An 18428-nucleotide genomic window follows, 5' to 3' on the forward strand; every position below is an offset into this window, starting at 1 on the left:
ACACACACTCTCTATATATATATATATGTCTTTCTCTCTCTCTTTATCACACACATACACACTGACATAAAGTGGTCTGCACGGATGCATTATGCAGAATTTTCTTAATCAACCAAATTACTCTGACCTTTCCATCTCTCATGCTCTGTCGAGATCACAGGGGAATTCAGCTGACAACACCCACTGGGCATGGCCCACCAGACAGGTCTGGGTGTGCACACAGGCACGTGCATGTATGAACCAACACCCTTGGGCATGTCCACGCACGCGCGTGCACGTTTGTGTGTGTGTGTGGGTGGGTGATTGGAATTGGAACCATAGCCTTAAATAGAGGCCTCTCTCCCTCCTGCCTCTTACTTTTTCTATCAAGCAACACACAACTGATTGAGGTGAGTGCAGCACGTTAACAGTGCTTAAGTTAAATGAGTTGCTGCACAAAAAACAGAGACTGCATTGGTTAATGGGTAACCACGTGTTGCATGCAGTGGTCTGTGTGCATGGATACAGGTTTTGGAATGCGTAGTGTAACTGGTCAGCATCAGCAGAAGTAGTAACAAATGACTTGTTTACTTGTTTGGCAGTGTAGGGATTTGGCTCCTGTTGTTGCCTTAACGCCATTGAATTCATGCAGGCTTGTGTTTGGTAACCATGTTTGGGGTTGTATCCGTTTGGTGTTTGGATCAGTTGTGCGGTAGCGTTCTCTGCTGGTTTGTGTCGCTTCGAGGCATATTCCAGACTGACGCTCATCCCACACTCAACACAGAGCTGTGTTTGATGTTCAGGCTCATTTATACATTTCAGCGTTCAGTCAGAACCCTTAACTGCAATGCATGAGATACCATCTCACTAAGTTACAGGTGGCTACTATGCAGTGGGCTTTTCTGCTAGACTATCAGGGTGTAACCTATCATGTATCCCTAACATTGTAATTACATAGCAACAGAGTATGCATTGTTTGAGAGTTTCATTAGGCAGGAGAGTCTTATAACAATGTGGAAAATATAGCCTACATATTTTCTCTGGCCTAGTGTACTAAGACTCTGCTGTGAAAAGCATGCCTGTATATATTCCTGATGAGTTAATGGAACATAAACATGTTGTAGGACAAATGTATGTAAACATAAACAAGTTAAGTTAACGTAATGTAAACATAAACAAATGTAGGAACATTTCATCAACCTTCACAAAAAAAATACTTTTTCCCACATTTTACGATTCAAGACGAAGGCATATTGGACCACTTGAAGTCCAAGTGTAAGCTATGCTAATTATGACTACTCTGTGTTTTTTTTTTCCTCAGACATGTCTAAGCTAGAGAAGGCCATCGTGTCTTTGGTGGAGGTGTATGAGGAGTACGCCCAGAAGGACGATCAGAAGTTCCAGCTGAGCCAGAAGGAGCTCGGCGAGCTGTTGCAGACGGAGCTGAGTAGCCCTGAGTTCCAGGTATGTGGCCCCCGGAGGCAACCAACCTGAAGCTCCCTCTCACTGCGGCGTCATGACAGATCACGCATGCACATCACCACACGTCTCCACTGCGATCATGCATGCACATCACCACGCGTCTCCACTGCGATCACGCATGCACATCACCACACGTCTCCACTGCGATCATGCATGCACATCACCACGCGTCTCCACTGCGATCACGCATGCACATCACCACACGTCTCCACTGCGATCATGCATGCACATCACCGCACGTCTCCACTGCCGTCAGTGACTGCGGTTGGTGATAGACTGGGCGACCCTCTTCTTGGGGGAGACTGATTGGCAACATTACTGAAAAATGGGATGAGCACACACTGGATGGTTGTTGATTTTTGCCCCCTAAAAGTTTGTAGTTCATGATGGTAATGCAGGCAGATTAGCCCAGAGTGTTGCCCTGTGTGACATCAGTGTGAGAACTGTTAGCTAGGGGAAGGCCATGGCTACTTGTCCGGGCAGCTTACAGTAAAATATGTGTGTGTATGTGTGTGGTGTGTGTGTGTGTGCATGCGTGCATGTCTGTGTACGCATGTGCTTGTGCTTGTGGTTGTGTGTGTGTGTGTGTGTGTGTGTGTGTTTGTGCATACCACTGGTGTGAGGGATTCCCCTATTCAAGGGTGACTAACACTCTCCTCCTTCCCGCCCACACAGGGAAAGATTGACCCAGAGGATATTCAGGAAGCCATGAGTAAGCTGGACAAGAACCACGACGGCGAGGTGAACTTCGGCGAGTTCGCCCGGATGGTGGGCGTTCTGGCACGCGGCCTGTTCCGTGCCAAGAGGGGCAAGGGAAAGAAGAAGTGAACACTGAGATGAGTGAACACAAAGGTGTACATATTCTGAGATTGTATCTTATGATGAACATCAAACCTCTTTTGAGAGATGGAAAATGTATGTAATTTGTAATGTACGATACAAAACGTTTGTTTTTGTTAATAAAATTTTAATTTGATTGCTGTTGCCTTGTTGTGTGAGATCTCTTTTGCTTTATCTCATCATAAAGGCAGTGTAGTCAAAATGGAAATGTGATAGCATGAGTCCTGAAGGTAAACCTTTGCAGGTTTGGGGAAAGGAATAGACAAAGTCAAACAGCAGCAGTCGAGTACTTCATTTTGTCATTCCAGTACTTCACTTTGTCAATCCAGCACTTCATTTTGTCAGATGCTTAAGGTTCAGGTGACCTCTGTTTACAAACACAGAAGCAGTGTATGAAGGCAGTTTGCTAGTTGTCAGGAGAGAGAGCATCTGCAGACTCAGATTCATGTTAAGTAGTAAGAAGCATTCTCAGGGGCCTTCTAACTGGTGTAAATGGTGGTTTACCTCCAGACAGAGCACTAGTATGAACTTATTAACTGTAGTAAATGCTCTTCAAATCAAACCCACAGCTGCAAACACATACTCTCTCTCTCTCTCTCTTGCTCTCTCTCTCTCTCTCTCTCTCTCTCTCTCTCTTTCGCTCTCTCTCTCTCTCTGTCTGTCTCTGTCTCCCTCTCCCTCTCTCTTTCTCACACACACACACACTCACTCAGGTAAAGTGATCGAAGGGAGAGAACACCATCCAATAGGCGGTAGACACATATTGCAACATCATAGACCCCCAGTAGATGGCGATGTAGGAGAACCAAGACATGATAATTGATCCTGTGTATCCTTTGGCAACTGGTAAAATGTCTGGATCTGTTCGACAGTTTGACAGGTCTCCTCTGTAACTTCCCATGAGTCTCAGAATACTATAAACTAATTTCAGCTACATAAAACAGGGATATCCCTTGAACAGACCATAGTACAGACTGTAGGTATATTCAGGTTTGCTTTTTTTAGACAGGCAATGGTCACTTGAAATATTTTCAAGTCATTTTCACATTTCATAATTTCAGTTGCCAAAACCTCTCTATGATTTCAGATCAGTGGAAGAAGAGTTTTAATGGCTGCATGTGCCTAGAGCCTCTGCCAGGGCAAGCCAACACCCATGATTCCGACAGCTCCCCTGCAGTGTAACACTGTGTTCAGTTCAGTGTAAATCGGCTCACACACACACACACACACACTCTCTCACACACACACACACACACACACACACACATATATATATATATAAACACACACACACAGTAAATGCTATCTTGGTTCTAGTCTTGCATTGTGTTCCTATATCCACAGACAAGTGTGTAGTGGGCATCCTGGGCATACAACTGTCAGTTCTTAAGGTATAGATGACAGAGGTGAGAATAATCTGATAATGACACAGTCCATTACATTTTCTGTCATGGTGAAGTATAACTAGCTTCCAAAGGTTGAGATTATGATACAGACCAGGTAGTTGTTCAATTGCAGTTGGTATCCATTCTGTAAAATTATAAATTACTTTTATGTCAAATCAGTTATATTTTTATTTACGAAGTTACATATAAAACAATACATTAGAGTAACACATGTGAAAATAATATACATAAGATAAATAATAAAAGCTAAGAAATAATAAATAATATCAAGTTAAATACAAAGCTTGACACTGCATATAGTAATGTCAGGTGAACACTCACACAGACACACACAGTCTCTCTTTCTCTCTCACACACACTTGCATACACGCATGCACATGTCTTGATCAGGTATAACTGGTTAACAGTGGGACACCTGTGGCCCTTGGAAGTTGAATAGGTTTTCATTATTTGCATTCAAACACACACACCTTTTAGCTTTCGGGGGCCTACACACACACAAACACAAAGAGCAGAGAGACCTCCATCTGAGCCTTTTTTGCAAATCACAAAACAACATTTAAAGGCTTCATGAAGTGGCACGCCCTCTGTTCAAAACAGCCACACAAAATAGCTCTCTTTTTCTCAATTTCTCTCCCTCTCTCTTTCTCAATCTCTCTCTCTCTCTTTCTCTCTCTCTCTCCCTCTCTATTTCACACACACAAACACACACACACATTTTATAATGAAATTCACTTGTGCAACGTCAGTTCCAGTTTATCTGACCCAGTATCTGTTCCCATGAGAGTTTAATAACTGCACTACTCGCCTTGCCAAAACCAGCAGCGCTTACCTGGACGCTAGTTAATTTGCTAACTGATGTATATTTGGCAACATCACACTGTAAACTACACACTGAATAGCATGGGTGGATAGTTGGAGCGACATGTGTTCTTATCTGTCCTTCACATGAGCATATACCATCAAAATAAATTTGAGGATGAAAAAACCTACATACGGTTGCTTTACACAATATGAATTAATCTCCCATGCCGTGCAAATGTCCTGTCCTTTTTGTCGTACTGAACCCAGTGCTATGAAGTTGTGGGTGTAAAGAATAAAGGCAAAAATGCACAGGAACTTGTGAAAGCAAGAGGTTTTTACACAAACACACACAGAGACACACACACACACTCTCTCACATATACACACATATCTTTACACACTCTCACATGCATACACACAGACAGAACTGGCTCTCCACTCCCTGATAAAGGATCAACGTGGACATTTTTAAGGGGGTGGCACAAGTACCTGTTTTGTAGAAGCAAACCGTAAACAGGTTCAAACTCTAGAGTAAAGAGCCTCACACACAAACACACACACACACACACACACACACACACACAATCTAAAGTAGAGAGCCTCTGAATCCAACCATCTACAGTTTGTGGCACTCTTATTTAAATTACGGTAGAAAAAATAAAAGATGGTAAATGGACTGCATTTATATAGCACTTTTCGACTCATTGAGCCCTCAAAGTGCTTTACAGGAATGCCTCAGACGTCTACCTATTCACACACCGATGGCAGAGGCTACTATTTAAGGTGGGGGTTCAGTGTCTTCCCCTACCTCCTGAATCACTACGCAGAAGATCCGTTTTTTCTTTTTTTTTATTGCTTTTTCACCTGCTATCACCTCATTTGTCATGTTTCTTCTTTTGATAACTGAGAAAAAGAGAAGCATGATAACAATAATATACGGAAGTTGTGTTGTGTGTGTCACAAGCACAAGATTTCCCAAAGCATCCGAGCACAAAGTGAGGCAAGGAGTGAGCCTTTTGCAACTACTTTGCATACTCAAAATGGGAATATGAAAAAGGTCCCCTCACCTCTAACCTTATACGCTGGGTCTTACACAACAGACTGGACACACACATCAACACACACATGCACATTGCAAGCTAGCTGAGTACCTACACACCAGTATACAAATTCTGACCTATTTACAAGTATATGTGAAATGTATGTGGGATTCCTTGAGGCAATTCAATAATCTCGGCAAGGCTGTTCAGGTTGAAATAAACATGGCACACATTTTTCATAATGTGTGCCAAAGAAATCAGAAAGGTGGTCTACAGTCAGTAGCTTGACAAAGAAAGATTAAGAAAGATTACCTCATCATAGACAATTATTGGGCAACATCATCCACTATCATTCCTACATCACAAAATGTGTGCTATCAGATTTATATTTATTATTATTATTTATTATTATATGAATTATGTTGATCTTGTTTTTAAATACACTGCATTGTACACATATTGTATTCCTTATGTGACAAAAAGATCACATATTTGTATTCATCTTGCGTTTAACCCACTATCACTTCATGTTCTGTTTTCTTTTTCCTTTTGATTGTTAACTAAGACTAAAGGAGCATGCTGATGATTTCACAGACCATCAGAACACAAAGTTCAGTGACCAGCAACTATTTGCAGTTGCCTTGAATCTTCAAAATGGGAGAATGAAAAAGGGGCCCTCACCTGTGACCACATTACCTTACCTGTAACCTTACCTTACCTCTGTGTGTGTGTGTGTGTGTGTGTGTGTGCGTGCGTGCGTGCGTGCGTGTGTGCGTCCGTCCGTCCGTGCGTGTGCGCGTATCTGCATTCCTTTGGGAGTATGTGAATTGTGTGTGTGTTTCCTTGTTCACTACTGTGGTAGAAACAGTGTCAGTGTGAAACCACTACTGTTTCAGACTGTCTCAGGTGTCATTTCTTCTGGTGCTTTGCTGATTTAAAAAGTTTGGGGACTCAAATGTCCCCTGAAGGAATTTTTTAAGTCATTTTGACAGCTTATTATATTGAGGGGAGGAACGGCAGAGCTCCAGTAAAGGTGTTAACAATGTTCAGAGGAGTGTACATGTGTGTGTGTGTGTGTGTGTGTGTGTGTGTGTGTGTGTGTGTGTGTGTGTGTGTGTGTTTCTAAACTGTGCCTATGTGTCCTCCTAAGGTATCTTAAGATTTAACTAGTTTTGCCTAAGGAGATTCACATTGCTCTTTAATGAATTGAGTCAATTTCATGTTGTGGCCTGAAAACATTCTCTCTCTATACTAAAAACAATGACTCCTTTTTTCCTTCTTATCTTTCTCTCCTTCTCTATCCCTCTCTCTCTCTCTCTCAGTCTCTCACTCTCTCTCTTTCTCTCTCTCTCTCTCTCCCTGTGGCACACACACACACACACACACACACACACACACACACACACACACACACACACACACACACACATGCACCCTTGAGGAACAAAAGGAATTCCAATTGAAATAGCGTTGAAATACATGTCCTTAGCCGCCCTTCACACACCCCCTTTGGCACTATTCTAGCCAACCTGTATGTTGCACAGTAACCACCTGAGGACAGCATAGCTCTACACACACAGCATAGCTCTACACACACAGCATATCTCTACACACACAGCATAGCTCTACACACACAGCATAGCTTTACACACACAGTGTTACACAGCATAGCTTTACACACACAGCTGGTTCTACACACACAGCATAGCTCTACACACACAGTGTTACACAGCATAGCTCTACACACACAGCATAGCTCTACACACACAGTGTTACACAGCATAGCTCTACACACACAGCATAGCTCTACACACACAGTGTTACACAGCATAGCTCTACACACACAGCATAGCTCTACACACACAGTGGTACACAGCATAGCTCTACACACACAGCATAGCTCTACACACACAGTGTTACACAGCATAGCTCTACACACACAGCATAGCTCTACACACACAGCATAGCTCTACACACACAGTGTTACACAGCATAGCTCTACACACACAGTCACCGCCGCCACGCCCCCTCCCCCTGGACGCATATTCTGCCTATATCACTTGAAACTCTGAAATTTGTCAGGGTCGATCACTAACCGCCGCCGCCACGCCCCCGCCCCCTGGACACATATTCCACGATTATTTGATCTGGGCTTACATGAAGTTCTGCAGCCGTAATACTATTTAAAAAAAATATATATTTCCTTCGGAGGGGCAACTTCAGTCGAGGAGGACAAACGGGCAGTTGCCCGAGCAACCTTAGCCCCCTCCTGTGCACGTCCCTGTCTTGAAGGGTATCTGTTGCTGTATCTGCTAGAGGCCTGTATCCTATCATGAGTATGGAAAGGGGCGGGTCAGGGATGCCAGACTCCACCGTTGAGCCTTCCGGAGGTGTAATTCAATGGGGTCATTTAATGAAACAATGATGAAGGAAGGTGCCTTTTTGAAAATCCCTGTGGAACACTCATGAAGGCAGTTTTGTTGATGTTGTTGTGTCCTGTTGCTCAGGTTCTATGGTTGGGCAGTCATCTTGTTGTTTTTAGCAGTTGTTGGCTACAGACAGCACATGCTGTACAGTGAAGGAGGGCCTTGACATATCCCGGGTACAACATGAGTGTTGCGGCTGTCACTAGCTTGTTGTGTGTTGTTGTTGTATCCTACTGCTTAGGATCTATGGTTGGTGTTATATTAGTTAGGTTAGGTTGCTGGCTATGAGTACTTGCATGTGAGAGCGAGAGGATTGGCCACTGTGGGAAGTGGGGAAAAAACCTTGGCAGATGAGAGGCGGCGCAAATTCAAAGAAGAGAACCAATCAAAAACAGCACTCCAAATTTGAGCACAAACTGCCAAATGGGCAGAGTCTGTCTAGATGCGAAGCAACTAAATTAATGTTATATTCTATGTGCATATCAGCTTTAAAGCTTTTTACTGAAAATAATATATTAGGATGTAACCCCTTTATAATCGCCAACATTTTAATTGCAAACTGTGTTATACAGGTTTATTTCCTAGTCACTGTATCGGATTACAGTTACATTTATTTTGTAATTTAATCAAATATCTCTGTAGTCCAGCAATCTGGACTATGACAGAGAACCCTCCGCTACAGAAAATGTAATTGTTGTGTGTTTGTGCATTGTAAAATAAATAAATGAATGTGTGTGTGTATATGTGTGCGTCATTGGCTTTGGTTCTAAGTGGTCTTTGTTAAGCCCTGCATATGGGATGCTCAAATTACACACAGCTTGCCTTCATTCATATCAGTAAGACAAATATGTGCATTTAGATCATATGGCCTCTATTGATTTTATCTGTCATATTTGCATTGGGTATGTTCATAAAAGCCACAGAGGCGAAGGCCATTGGCTAACTGGATGAATAAGTCCAATCGTAATCATCACTACATGCAAATGTAGGCTTAAGAGGAGGTAATCTGATCTCTGGACTCATCCAAAGTCTCCCTCTGTCCCCGTGCTCTCGCATGTGCAGTGTGTGTCAGTTTGTTTGCACACCGGTTGTCGGGACATGTCACAGGCTCGAGATGGCACACCCGTAATACATAATCAACTCTATGGTGAAAGCTCTCGAATTCATAGATACATACTTCTGACAACACATTGATGTGGTCTAGCACAGGCAGTAGAACCAGTTCCTAGTTTGCTCATTAAGCCTATAGCTGAAGTGGCAGAGAGGAAGGTTCTCACAATACCAAGGTTATGGGTTGAGGAACACAGGAGTAGTCTTTATTTGACACTATGTGTCAAAAATGATTGATTAGGGGTAATAAATGTGTGATAAAGATGTCATAGATGATGGATCTGTATCCTGTCATCTGGTTGATATCTGATCAGCTGTCAATTCCTGACAGGTCCCCATTGTCCTCTGACAAGCCATTGTGTCCTGGTTTAACCATTTACATTTTACATTTATTCTTTTAGCCATTTAGCAGACGCTTAGCAGTCCTAAGCGACTTACAAGGCTGTATACACATGTTACATTTACACTCATGGGACAATGCACATTAGGTGATTAGGTGATTACTGGTGATTACTAAGCGAGTTCTCTACCTAATGTACCACTGTCGGGAACCCCCACCCTATGTCCCAGGTGATGGGTCAGAACCATGGTATTGTGGTGATGTCTGAGGGTTGGTTGATAGTAGGCAGGTATAGAGCCAGGGGGGCTTGTATCAAAGGTTTGTGTCAACAGGTGTGAGCATTGGTTGATAGACCCCCCATGGGGGGTGAAACAATGGGTTCTGTCATAGATAACCAAGACCCCATTGATGTGTGAGTTTGTGAGTGCTGAGAAGTGTGGATGGCCCCCAAACTGTCATTAGTTGTCAGGCGCTCAAGCACACCTAAATCTTGTCAACCTGTGAGATGTCATTCTTTCATTCTATTATAGCAAACTTTAACATGATATACACATAACCCACATGGTCTAATGGTAATGATACCGGGTTATTCAATCTGGTGATCTGGGTTTGATTCCTAGTGGGGACCAATATATTGTGTATATATATGAGTCTAGAAGACTTAGTTTTGTTTAACATAATGCTAAGGCTTGCCCCATAAGACAAAGAAAAAGTCATCCCATTAGTTGATGGTTGAAAATGGACAGAACATTTTGAAAATAAATTATTTTGTTCTAAAGTCTGAACAAAAGCCTTAAATTCTCAGTTGAGAAAACGACAGGCTAAATCAATTAGATGCCACTTTAACATTACTAGAATTGAATACAAAATTGAAATACCTCGAGAACAGAAAATCATGTGGCGTAGATGGAGGGTACAATCAAATGCTGAAACACAGCACCCCTAAATTAAGAGAGGCAATCTTGAAATTATTCAATGTAACCCTGTCTTCAGGGCCCTTTCCAGCCACGTCACACCAATTCATAAAAAAAAAGGTGACAAACTTAAACCTGACAACTATAGAGGCATCACACAAGGCCGCAATTTAGGGAAATTATTTTGTGGCATCCTGAACAACAGAATAAGACAATTTATCCAGAACAATAATATCATAAATTCATCCCAGATACGTTTTTCGCAAAACAACAGACCAACTGATCATATATACACATCGCATACACTCATAGAGGAACGTGTACAAATGTTAAAAAGGTAAAATATTTGGTTGTTTCATAGACTTTAGCAAAGCTTTACACTCAGTATGGCATGATTGACTTATGTTGAAATTAATTCATAGTGGAATTGGAGACTAAATGTACGACATTATTAAAGACATGTATAAAAAATTTTTTTTTTTAAATGCTGTGTAAAAATTTACAACAGAATAACATATTTTTTGACTAGACAAAAGTAGTTTGACAAGGCTGTTGATTAAGTCCAACCTTATTCAACATATATATATATATATATATATATATATCAATGATTTGGCTACAGAGATTACAAGATCTGCGGCCCCAGGTCTTAAATTTCTAAATGAAGAAAAACTTAACTAATACAGTCTAACAAGGGCCCCTTCCAATTAACCTGGATAAGTCCAAAATCATGATATTCCAGAAAAGACACGCCATACTTAATAGTGTTTATAGGATCACAACTGGTAAACAAAAACTTGAACAGGTAAATAGATATTTTTATTTAGGATTAATGATTTCATCCACAGGCATTTTGATGGTGCAATAAGATATTTAACTGAAAAGGCAAGCACAACCTATTACATGCTAAGGAACTCATCACAAAAAATATAACCATCCTATAAAACTCTGCTTACAAATTTTTGATTCACTACTGAAACCAATACTATGTTATGGGAGTGAAGTTTGAGTAGAGGGGGTGGATACCCCGAGGGAGAGAACCCTTAAACTATCTAGTCCAAAAAAACATGGGCTAAAAAAAAATATTCAAACATTGCTTTAGAAAAAAAATGAAACAGCTAAAAGAAAGGAATAAAGAAAACGACATTAACTACATTTTTTTTTTATCTTATGGAATTTAACTTTATTTAGTTATTATTATTTAATTTTTTCTCCGTATAACTATTATTATTGTCGTTATTGCTTAAGTGCTTTGGTAATGTTGTATTGTATAGTCAGGCCAATAAAGAGAGAGAGAGAGAGATGTACAGATAGAGCGAGAATCAAAGAAATGCACTCCACTCTGTATAAAAAACAACAACAAATTCAATAACTCATATTGCAGCATGAAACAATACAAATCCTTTGTAATCAGCCAATGGAATGTCCAGGGGTTAAGATCATCAGCCTTTGGACTAAAAAGTAACAATGACTTATTTGACGAGTTCAAGGGGAGGGGGAGGGGAAGAGAGGGCGACTTACCAAGTGGCTGTCCTGCCAGGCTATGGGGGAGCAAGAAAGCTCCCTGGAGTGACACAGGGAAGGACATCAGGGGTGGAATCCTTATCTGGTTAAAAGCTAAATATACAAACTCTATTGAACTTGTTAGACAAGGTGAAAATTATGTATGGCTTAAGTTAAAAAAGCCAATACCCAAAACATATTCCTATAGACAATCTACATCCCTCCAATTGAATCCCCCCTACTTTAAGGATCAAACCTTTTACTGATCTAGAGGGAGCCATCACCCACTTACAAAACCAGGGAAATATCCTAATTGTAGGTGATCTGAATGCACACACAGCTGAAGAAGCACACAATTCTAACATAAATGGAGACAAATGCATGAATAACAAAACTAACATCAGTCTTACTCTTCCTCCATTAAGGAATAACTATGATAAAATAACAAATAGAAATGGGGAAGAACTACCTACTGCAGCTCTGTTGGCCCCACTGTCTGTACATAGTCAATGGTCGTCTAAGAGGGGACTCCTTTGTCCGCTACACCTACAGCTCCTCTTTGGGGCAGTAGCACAGCAGATTACGCAATAACATATTTGGACCCTTTCTCTCTCAGAGCATTCACAGTCAAGCAACAAACCCCTTTTTCAAAGCATAACCAGATCTGAATATACCTAAAAAGACTCCACTCTAACCAACCAGGCCCTAACCCTCCAGTAAATTATATAACATAACAACTCAATAAAGATGGGCGCAAAGCAGAATACCTGAATATCAGGAAGCAATGACCAGCCATGAAATTCAAGAACATTTTAAATTAGTTCATCCCCCCATTCATATCTCAGCAGTAAAGAAGGAGTAAACATAGCCATAAAGCACATCTTGTGGCACAACAATCAAACGTACCTTTCCAAAAACCAAACCTAACCCCTAAAAAAAAAAAAAAAAAAAGGAATGCAAGAAAAATGGTTTGACTCAGAATATAAAAACATTAGGAAAAAACAAGACAATTACCCACCCAAAAACACAGGCCTCCAGACAATCAGGACCTACGTATTCAGTATGGAGAGACACTCAAACAACATGAACAGACACTGAGAACTAAGAAAGAGCACCACCTCAAAAAAAAAAAAAAAGTCAATAGTTGAAGATTCAATCAATTCAAACAGCTTCTGGGACCACTGGAAGACCTTAAACAAAATAATAATAATAATCGAGTGATTCAAGATGGAGATATATACTGTATGTTAAACACTTCAAAGATCCATAACAAGAAACCTGCAACACACCAAAACGAGACCAAATACACGACAAATTGAACCCATTAGAAACAGTCATTAAGGACTACCAAAACCCATTAGATTACGAAATTATAGAAAAGAATTAGGCCAAAAACTGAAAAGCTAAAAATGTAGAAAAGACTGTGCCCCTGACGGCATTCTAAATGAGATGCTTAAACATGCAGACTATAAATTCAAATCAGCCATTCTAAAACTTTTCAATATAGTGCTTAGAACCGGCCTCTTTCCTGAAGTATGGAATTACAGGGGGATCTGTATAAATTCATGTGTAGGAAAAGTCTTATGTAGCATCCTAAATTCATGAATCATAGACTTCATCACAGAACATCACACAACACTAAATGTAGAACTACACATCATAGCATCATTAAACACACTAGTTGGCAATTAAGTCCACAAAAAATAATGCAAAGATTTAGGCCTGTTTTGTGGATTGTCAAAAGCCTTTGATTCAGGCTGGCACAACGGCCTTTTCCTAAAATTACTTGAAAGTGGTATCGGAGGGAAAACATACGATTTGATGAATTCAATGTACACTAACGGGGAGTGCTCAATTAAAGTTGGAACAAAGAAAATAGAATCTTCCTTTCAGAGATGGGAGTAAGACAGGGCTGTAAACTTGCACCTGGCCTCTCACTAAATGACTCAGAAATTAAATTTCTTCTCTTTTGCAGACGACTTGGTTTTGCTGCCCCCAACTTTTCAGAAAAATCCAGAGGTCAGGGCAAGAAATTCACCATTGGTACATACACAAACACACAATTGAACACACTAAAAATATTAAAATGGAAGGGGCAGAGTCTGCAGATGGCCTGCCAGGTGTTGGAATAATCATTGAAGGTGTTGAAGTGCTTCATGATCTTGACAACAGTGCAAATGTACTCGCCATTTGTCTGGCCTCATGTTCTCACTGGACTTGAGCTATCCAACAAACCTGAAGTACACATTTGAGGTTCCTCAAAAACTTGTGATGGAACTAGATGGCAACAAACTCTCAACAAAGCCCCAAAGTGCTAAAGAACAAACCATATGAAGGAACATTTTAGACAAGTGTTGTGCTCCTGAGCAACACACAGGGAACTTGGAGGCCCGATTCCAGCCCAAATCATCTGGCAAAAACTGATTTTTGTATCTGCAAGTTGAACTGTTAGTGAAGACTAGATCAGATGTACTAAATGTTTAACAGAGTTTAAAATGTTAACAACAGGAAGAAAGAACAACATAAACTCGAAAAACACAAATGAGAAGTTTGAATGTATGTCAGTGGCAGAATAGGAGGTTAACAGTGTGAAATGGAGAGCCGAATATTGAGACTTGTAGCAAGGAGGCTGAGAGACATTTTGGTCACAACACCATAAATACGATTTCAAAGACTAGTTTTTTCCGGTGTGTATTCATTTTAGAAAATTCTATGCACTGATTTGTGTTCCCCCTAATGCTGTAGGGGCAGGGAGGAAAATATTATTTTGTAGTATTTTAACTTAACATTTGTTCACCCTATTCATGTAGATGGGGTCATCTAAAAGAAAAATCTTTATGGTTTGTACAGTGTGCAGTAATTGTAAGGCTCAAAATATTCCAATCAGACATAGAACCAAGCGCAATATGTGGCAGCAAACTTTTAGGTCCTCTGATGTACAAAGGATTCGAAAATGGGGACAACAACCAGTTGAAACCTCGGTATGCAGGAGTAATTTTAAGGTATTACTCACATTTGTAGTACTAACCATGTTACCATTAGTGTTTTTATGGTAAACAAGTTTAAATCTTGTGGTTTTAAATATTTGTGATTGTGGTAACAAATAATAATATAGAATCAACGTATTGTGATTTGAATTTACTTAACTACATGGGGTGGAAAATGTTGACATAACAGTAAGTAAGTAACAGTAAGTAAATTCACTAGCTTTACAACAATTAAAACTATTTAAGTACTGCTTATCCAAGTCAGTTAGGTTGGAACTTCAAGGAGTTGTTCAGGTGGTGTAAGTACATGCATTTGAGTAAGAATTACATATGTAAGTTTGGTCAGTGTAATGAATGTCTGTTTAGTTAGATGAACACTGCCTGATCAATTAAGGTTGACTTGACCAGAGAATATTGAGATGACTTACTAAAGTTTTGTTGGTTTCACATGAGTTAGTTATTTCCTCTGTAATAATAGTATTAAAATAGTTTGAACACAACTCATGTGGAAAATGTTGACATAACTAGTTGTACATTGGACAACTTTTTTTTTTTTTTTTTTTTGAGTGTAGCTTTGAGGTTTCTTTTGTCTTTTTGTTGTTTCAGTTCAATATGACAGGTAGTTTTTGTCTCTCTTTACTTGTTCATCTAAGCATCTATATTTAAGCTTAGGGAAATAAATATTAACTATACATGTTGTAAAAATTGTTTATTTGATATGCAGGAGTAATTTTAAGGTATTACTCACTTTAGTACTAACCATATTACCATTAGTGTTTTTATGGTAAACAAGTTCAAAGCTTGAGTTTTTAAATATTTGTGATGGTGTTTATAAATAATATTATAGAATCAAGGTATTGTGATTTGAATTTACTTAACTACCCTGGGTGGAAATTGTTGACATAACTAGGTTTAGTGAGTCCAACATAAATTCACTAGCTTTATAACAATGAAAACTATTTAAGTACTGCTTATCCAAGTCAGTTAAGTTGGAACTTCAAGGAGTTGTTCAGTTGGTGTTAGTAAATGCATTTTAATTACATTAGTGAGTTAGGTTAGTTTAGTGAATGTCTGTTTAGTTAGATGAACACTGCCTGATAAATTAAGGTTAACTTGACCAGATAATATTGAAATGACTTAATACAGTTTTGTTGGTTCACATAAGTTAGTTATTACCTCTCTAATATTATTATTACAATAGTTGGAACACAACTCAGGTATGTGGAAAATGCTGAAATAACTATATTGAAGTAACACTATACAACAATTTGACACTTTTTGAGGTATGGTTTTATAGGCAACTAGTTTTGGTAGCATCCTCAACTTCATTTTGATAGCATATGGTCATGTGAAGGACAGATAAACACCTGTGTTGCTAGTTCGATCCCCTGTCGAAGTGTCCTTGAGCAAGACACTGAACCCACTGCTCCTAATGTGCATTGTCCCATGAGTGTAAATGTAACATGTGTATACAGCCTTGTAAGTCGCTTAGGACTGCTAAGCGTCTGCTAAATGGCTAAAAGAATAATGTAAAATGTAAATGGTTAAACCAGGATACAATGGCTTGTCAGAGGACAATTGGGGACCTGTCAGGAATTGACAGCTGATCAGATATCAAACAGATGACAGGATACAGATCCATCATCTATGACATCTTTATCACACATTTATTACCCCTAATCAATCATTTTTGACACATAGTGTCAAATAAAGACTACTCACAGGCACTCAGTGCATATACACTGTATGCCTTACTGGTATTATGAGTCACTTGGATAAAAGCATTAGAGTTTCATACTTTACTGTGCACAGCCACGTATGCTTCTTCTTCTCTTTAATCATGTTTAATCCTACACTACATTCTTTTGATGTACAATGACACCCTTTATACATTTTCTCCAATTGTGTGTGTATGTGTGTGTGTGTGTGTGTGTGTGTGTGTGTGTGCTAGTGTGTGTGTGTCCCTCCCTCTGAAGCCATTTTGTCTCTCAGTGGGTGTGGTAAAAAAAATGAGAGAAGATGGAGGCAGTTGGGAAAAAAGAGGGGAGAAAGCGCAGAGAGAGACACAGAAAGGTTGGGGAGGGTGGAGATGTCCCGTTTATACTGAGGAAGGTGCAAAAGCTTTTAGAGACCTCAGAGATTGTCCATTTTCTCGATCCCAAAAGAGGGTGGTGATGTCCCGTTTCATACTGAGGAAGGTTGCAAAAGGCTTTTAGAGACAGATTGTCGTGTATTGTCATTTTCTCGATCCAAAAGAGGAAGACAGATAAGAGAAGTATGCTTGTGAGAGATAGAGATGTTGGTTTTCCCAGAGTAAAAGTGCCGAAACTTTACAGCCATAAAGTTCTAGAAATATCATGTTACAAGAGCACTGCAGAGGGAAGGGGGGATAAAGAGAGAAATGAAGAAGGAAACGGGCAGAATTGCAGGATGTGTGCGAATGTTTGCGAAGGATATCTTTTCTCTTTTTTTATGGCACGTCTTTTTTTACCAGAAAAGAGGAAGAGAAAGTAGGAAGGAGGGGAAACTTGTAGAGGGTTGTAGTAATTTTCCACGCTGAGGTTAAGACTTGCAACAGTACTTACACGCACCCAAAACGCACACACTGCGCTCTCTCTCTCTCTCTCTCTTTCTTTTTCTGTATCCTCTCTCTTTCCTCTCTCTCTACTCTCCCCCTTCTCTCTCGCTTTCTTTTCTGTCTCTCTCTTTCTCTCTCATTCTTTCTCTCTCAGTCTTTCTCTTTTTTCTCACTCTCTTACTCTTACACCAGAAACTTGCTGTTTCAGTGTGGCCAAGGCACAAGCCCACAGGTGACTCATTCAGCCTGGCCCATAACCACAGCACGTCTGAGCTTTTTCTGCCCTACAAACACACATAAAGCACATTTAAACACACACACTCACACTCACACAAAACACCCCTCACAACACACACACACAACACACACACACAACACACACAACCAACACACACACACAACACACTCAAACTCAATCAACAAATGCAAACACACACAGAAGCACAAACGCACACTCACATAAAACACACCCTCACACACACACACACACACACACACACACACACACACACAAAGTCAATCAAACAAATGCAAACACACACACCAGCACAAACGCCCCCTCACACACACACACGCACACACACACTCGCTCTTCTGCCCCCACCCACTAAACAAACAAAACCATCAGATCATCCACCCCTGATAACTGACACATTATTGAAAGGTGAGTTCTGTTGGTTGACATACATTCTCCCTCAAATAAACTTATTTATGTCATATATATAAACAAATATTTATATATATATAATATATATATATAATATGCATGGTTAGCTTTAGCCACAGCACTGTACACTTGAGTGTGTGAAATAGCTAAGGCTACATTTTCAGGATTTTCTTTTCATGCTGGCCATAACAGGATATAAGAAGGACAGCGCCTCTTTGGTGCTTCACACATGGCAAACACCCCAATCCAGAGACGGCATCTGTTGAGGATAAGTGAAGTAGCCAAAGCATTAGTCAGAGGAGGAAAAGGAGGCAGAGAGGGATAAGCCAGGAAGTATCCAAAAACAACTGAG

At 40.2% G+C, this 18428-nt stretch overlaps 1 protein-coding gene across 1 annotated transcript; it reads left to right on the forward strand.

Moving 5' to 3' along the window:
- The first annotated feature begins 294 nt into the window (after positions 1–294).
- On the forward strand, positions 295–2425 carry s100w (S100 calcium binding protein W). Its single transcript, XM_012818046.3, has 3 exons — positions 295–389; positions 1301–1443; positions 2137–2425. The coding sequence occupies exons 2-3, from the start codon at positions 1303–1305 to the stop codon at positions 2287–2289; spliced, it is 294 nt and encodes a 97-aa protein (XP_012673500.1). The 5' UTR covers positions 295–389; positions 1301–1302; the 3' UTR covers positions 2290–2425.
- Positions 2426–18428: the final 16003 nt, after the last annotated feature.

The sequence above is a fragment of the Clupea harengus genome, chromosome 11, assembly GCF_900700415.2.
Source record: "Clupea harengus chromosome 11, Ch_v2.0.2, whole genome shotgun sequence".
In the NCBI taxonomy this organism is placed as follows: domain Eukaryota; kingdom Metazoa; phylum Chordata; class Actinopteri; order Clupeiformes; family Clupeidae; genus Clupea; species Clupea harengus.